The 5,901-nt window shown below is 27.1% G+C and overlaps 1 protein-coding gene across 1 annotated transcript; it reads right to left on the bottom strand.

The window, feature by feature from the left end:
* Positions 1-2,405: 2,405 nt before the first annotated feature.
* Positions 2,406-4,013, bottom strand: LOC101511408 (probable 2-oxoglutarate-dependent dioxygenase AOP1). The gene is made up of 3 exons (XM_004513329.4): positions 3,550-4,013; positions 2,935-3,265; positions 2,406-2,743 (listed from the first exon to the last, which is right to left on the bottom strand). The coding sequence occupies exons 1-3, from the start codon at positions 3,924-3,926 to the stop codon at positions 2,498-2,500; spliced, it is 954 nt and encodes a 317-aa protein (XP_004513386.1). The 5' UTR covers positions 3,927-4,013; the 3' UTR covers positions 2,406-2,497.
* Positions 4,014-5,901: the final 1,888 nt, after the last annotated feature.

The following is a 5,901-nucleotide window of genomic DNA, read 5'->3' as shown; positions in this document are numbered from 1 at the left end:
ATTTACGAACAATTATCATACTACACAACATAATCTATAATTTAACAAACCACACACACACACAGACTCGAAAAAATTCACTTTTATTTTATTATATTATTGAAAAAAAAGTTGAATCCCCTCAATTACGAGTCAGGTGCTAAAGACCTGAATGTACTAGCCTCTAATCGACCCTGGTTGAGGTCGTGTGATGTAGCATTATGGTCATGATATGTTGGCTTACCAATTAATATGTGTTAGACTGTTAGTGCAGTTTGATTTTATGACAAAATCACAATGAGTCGGAAATTATATTTATAAATAAAATGATCCATACATTATGTTATTAATTTAAGGCTTTAAAATCTCATATCATCAAGGTTTTTTTTTAAGACATTAACAAATGAAAAGTTATTATTTTTAATCAAAGGAAGAATTTATTTGTATTAATTAAAGTAACATTAACGATTATTTATAATTGTATTTGAAGAGATTTAAACTTCGTTTTTTAAAATTTAAAACCAAAATTTTATAATTGAACTAACACATCATATTGGGAAATATATAAACTAATGCTATTAAATAGATTATCAATTAAGCATTCAAAGTTTTTTTCATCTATTTCTAATATGAATTAATACTTAATTGGTAATCTAGTTACATAGTATAGTATATCTTTATTATTGTATTAAGTAAAATACTCTTAAGAATAATTCATATTTAAAAATAGGCTCCACCAAGTTAAAAATGTATTATCTTTATTATTGTTATAGATATTGTGTATTGTATCATAAAAACCAAATTGTGAAGAAACTATAAATAATTAAGAAAAGATAAAGCATAATTTTTTTGAAAAAGATAAAATAATTTATTTAAAAAAAGATAATGGAGTTGAGAGATAAGAAAAACAAAGATGAATAATTTAAAAACAGAAACTAATTTACTCATATAAAAAAGCGTATCCTCTCGATACATAGAGATATATACAAAGTGATGTGTATGTGTGCAAAAATATAATTAATTGAACTATATTGATAAATTAAATTGTATTGTACTATAAAAAATCAAACTATTTAAATGGTTCATGAATTGAACCACATATTTAAAATAATTCAGTTAACCAAACTTAATACAAAAATTAGTTAGGAATAACTATTTTGAAATTTTTATTAAATTTTTTTTAAAATTCTTATTTGAAATAACTATTTTGAAATTGATTTTAACTAAAAAATTGTTCAAAATATTAAACTAATTTATATTTATAAATCAGTTTTAAATCGATTCAAAACTGCAAAGAATTTATTTTATAAGAGTTTTTCAATAAATGAACCGAAGTCCAATGCAATTTGATTTTTATACCATAAATATTCCTTGTGATAGATATTAAATTAAAATTAATAAATATAATAATGAGAATGTGTCTTGAAATCAATGTTTATTTATTTATTTTTTTAAGGATAATTTGAATTACCTTATTGTTTTTGCGATCTTGAGTTAATGTATAGGTATAATTGAATTACAGTAAAGTCTAGTGATAGTAATTCGAATTACACAAATAAATTGCCTACAAGTAAATTGTTTACTCTACACATTGATCCTAGATTTATTGTTGGTTGTTATTATTATTGCTTGGATTGTTTACTTTTGATTGATATTGTTATTCTTGTTGAATTATCAATATATAATATTAATTAACTGATAGTATTAAAATAATATAATTAATATTTTTTTTCTTCTTGATTTTAAACTAATCTACACAAGTTTTATTTTCCCACCCTCAATGTATAATTAATATAATAAGTAAATAATATAACATGTAATGTCATGCATCCATGAAAGAAACCGACCACATGCCTCCGGTCTCTACCCATAAAAAGTCTATCCATTCAAATATAGTTTGCCTCGAAAATGCTATTAGGCTTATTATGGTTTCTTTCTTTCCAAAACAAGCTTTGTTAGTTTTCAATGCATTGATATCAATATCTGTGCACCAAGAATTAATTATTCTGTTATTCCCTAACAAATCATTCGATACATTTAGTCATATTTCAAGCACATTACTAAATATATTAATTTTATTTGTAAATATTTGATTTGATTTGATTTACTAAACTATTACACTAGGTATAACAGTGTAATTTTTTTTTCTCAGTCAATCAATACAACTGTCAAATTATTAAATTTTTTAAATTTTTATTATAACTACTTCAAAAATTACAATGATAAATAATTGTAATGTATTTTTTTTACAACATAGTAGTTAAATTATTTAACAATATAATTCTAAAATATAAAATATTTAATCGCTTAGACTATCACGACACAAGTTGATTGATCAAGGTAAGGTTGCATACGCAAAGGCAATACATAAATATTTTTAAGAATGCAATAGAAAAGAACATAAATTTTTTTAAAAGACACTACATTTTATTGATCCAAATTTATTGAATATTTGAAAGTTCAAGTACTTTTCATATTACATAATAAAGGGCACGGTCTTGCATCACATGATAAGAAATCAAAGTCCAGCAAATTCTTCAAGCACTCCCTTTTCTGTACGAGTTGAATAATGAAAATCTATAAAGTCCTCATATTTGAATGGTCTATAACGAAGAGGGTGATTTTCATCATCCACCAACTCAGATGGCACCTTAATGGTCATATCTTCCTTTGGTACAGTAAAAAGTATAAAAGCTAATCTCTCTTTATCTCCCTTTGTCACGACTCTGTGTGTGGGTGCTTGAAACCTTCCATTGCTCCATGCCTATCAATTAAAATTGTTAGAATCATTATTAAATTGGTTGTAAATATTTAATAAATACTTTATAGTTCAAGATGTGTCAATTTATTAGTAAGAGTTTGACATTATAACCTTAAGGGACACAGTTAAAATCTGATATGAAATAATTGTAAAATGACTATTAGTCCAATATAAATGATATATTTGCATATTACCTTCAACATATCACCAACAAGTACTATATAACCATTTGGAGGAATAATTACGTCAACCCATTCACCTGTTTTGGGTAAAACCTGGAGACCTTGGACTTCATTGTGACATATGACAGCTAAGGTGCCTTTGTCAGTGTGGGGTACCAAAGCAATCTCAAGATCCTTGTTTTCTTTAGGAAGTTGGTACCTAGTCATTCGTGTATCGTTGGAGTTATTCAGTTCTTCAACATCTAAGATGTATTGTTGTGGAAGTCCAAAACCCTCAATAATCATTTTCAAAATAAGTGTACTCAGATCTCGTGTTTTTGAGGTCAATGAACTGAGTGTCTCGCTGCATATATATCATCAATCATGCACCATCCATTTCCAAATAATAAATTCATTTTAAACAAAAATTGTGAAAGTAAACTTCATTCAATATAAAATCAAAAGTCAGTAGATACATGCATGCGATAATTGAAATCAAGAGTTTAACTTTAATTCAATCTTAGAATAATTAAATTTATACTACCAATCAATCATATATGTCTAGTGAGTTGTAAAATTAGTTAATCACAAATCAATTTATATTTGTAGTATGTAAGTATAAAAGTAAAATATAAAATAATTAAATACCAGAAAGTTGGATTTCCTTGACGCCACATGAGATTAGTGAAATTTTCAGTTGTATCTGGTTTAAGAGCATCATCAATTCCAAAGCTTTGACAATGAGGAATAACATGGCTATTAGCTGTGTAGCCTCTATAAGCTTTTGCACCAGAAAATTTCTTCTTGGTCTCTTCGGGTAGATCAAACAATGATTTCATGTCTGTAAATATTTGTCCACGTAAATCATTTGGAATCTGATCACATAACAAGAGGAAGCAACCATGACTCTCAAATGCTTCTCTCACTTTCTTGCTCATTTCTTTCCACCCTTCACTCCCTTCTTCTAATGTCACTCCATTTACCTTACGAAAATCCAAAAGTGGAATCTCACTCTCAGTGCCCATTTTTCTTTGTTATTTTTTCTTTTACACTATTACAATATGTGGATTATACTTTTATCACACAAGATACAACTATATATATCATGACAATATTAGTTGCCCGTTTAACTGCATAGTTATTCTAGAAACCTGAAAATATATATTCAGTGACAATATCAGTTACTTGTTTAATTGCATAGTTGTTCGAGAAATGAAAATACATAGTAAATGACAATATCAATTACTTGTTTAATTGCATAGTTTTCTAGAAGCAAAATTATATATTAAGTGATAATATCTATTACTTGTTTAATGAGTTTGAATTTGCTCCATTACATTTCCTCCAATTCCTTTCACATATGCACGACACATGTCAATTAAAAATTTGAACGGCTGGGATTAAAAGACATGTTTCAATTTACATCGCCGTCTCCAATGTCTGACTGCAACACCGTCTTCTCTGTTTTCACGTTAGACGGTTTTAAGCACGGGTTATCATATTGCTAACATAAAATTATTCATCTTTTTTATTATAAAATTAAAATATATTTAATTAATGATGTTTTTTATAATTATATAATAATATATTATTTCAAAAAAAAAATCATTAACATTAAAAAATAGATAGTTATTCGATCATAGAAATTATGTAAATACCAATAGTTAAAATAATGTGTATTTTTTTGTACATATTATGAAATATATTAGTTTTAGATATTACTTTTTGTTTCTCATATATTTATTTTACCAAAAATAATTATATCTGGATATTATTATTTATTAAATATAAAGAATATTCGAATTTTAGTTCAATACGTCATGAGACTGAATCTTTTTTTATCTTCTTGTTAAATTCAAATCTTTGTTGAAAATTGATTTTAAATTATACGTGTAATTATAATTTTTAATGGATGAGATTAAAAGATTAGAAAAATCAATGTATTTTTTTAAGTAAATCTTGAAAATTTCTTTAATGTAAGTGCAAAAGTCTTGATAATTTTCTTGAAATAATAACTTTATTAGTAATATATGAGAGAGAATCCGTCGATTCTGAAAAGTATTTTTTTTCCTATTAATTACTCCACTTTATAACTGCACAACAAGATATGCTATTTGCTATTACAAATTTATCAGCTAATCCATAGATAATCTCTAGAAAAAATTTAGCTAAAGATTAACTACGAAATTGCTACTGCATTGGCCGTATCATGGATTGAAAGAATAGTTCCTAGTTGATTTTAAAAAAATCCTAGCTAATGTGTTGCTAATTCATAGTAAAAGAATTATTTACCAGTAGAAAATTGCCTTATTGTGGAAAGCACTTGGGAGATCATGTTAGATGAAATAAATGACTAAATCTATCTATTTACCACAAGACCATCAAGATATGGAAAATGAAAATGAAACCAAGACCATCAAGATTAGCATGTGTTATTAGAGAACCAAAAACTAGAGATGTAATCTTCAATGAAAGAGTAATGTATAAAGATAGACATAACACAACCGCTAATGATTCAAAACTAATGGGCCTGTGTAGAGATAGATGATGTCATAGAAAGTCCTACAGTTGAAAGTTTTCAATTAGAACAATCAACTGAATCTAGCATCGAACAAGAATACGACACACCAGAGCACTCTACTCTAGCTTCTTCATTGAAAAGGTCTTTTCGAGCTCATGTGTTTAATAGGAGGTACATGGTCTACATATTGTTGACAAATGAAGAAGAGCCTAAGACTATGCAGAAGAATGTCAAACTGTATATGCCAGCACGTGGGAGCTTGCCATAAAGGATGAGATGAAGTCTTTAATTTCCAATCAAACATGATGACTAGCTGAGTTACTTGTGAGAAATAAGGCACTTCACAACAAGTGGGTGTATCAAGTGAAGGAGGATCATCATTGCTCCTAAAGATACTACACCCGTATAGTGGTCAAAAGATTCCTGCAAACAAAAAGAGTTGGTTACATCGAGATTTTTGCTTCATTTGTGAAGCTCAA

Source organism: Cicer arietinum, chromosome 5 (assembly GCF_000331145.2).
Source record: "Cicer arietinum cultivar CDC Frontier isolate Library 1 chromosome 5, Cicar.CDCFrontier_v2.0, whole genome shotgun sequence".
In the NCBI taxonomy this organism is placed as follows: Eukaryota; Viridiplantae; Streptophyta; class Magnoliopsida; order Fabales; family Fabaceae; genus Cicer; species Cicer arietinum.
This window is presented reverse-complemented; position numbering and strand designations above follow the sequence as displayed.

Coding starts and splice junctions, on each gene's coding strand:
- LOC101511408 (XM_004513329.4), bottom strand. CDS start 3,926: ATGGGCACTGAGAGTGAGATTCCACTTTTGGATTTTCGTAAGGTAAAT. Junction 3,266..3,549: donor CAAGGAAATCCAACTTTCTG/GTATTTAATTAT, acceptor ATATATATGCAG/CGAGACACTCAGTTCATTGA. Junction 2,744..2,934: donor TTGTTGGTGATATGTTGAAG/GTAATATGCAAA, acceptor TTTAATTGATAG/GCATGGAGCAATGGAAGGTT.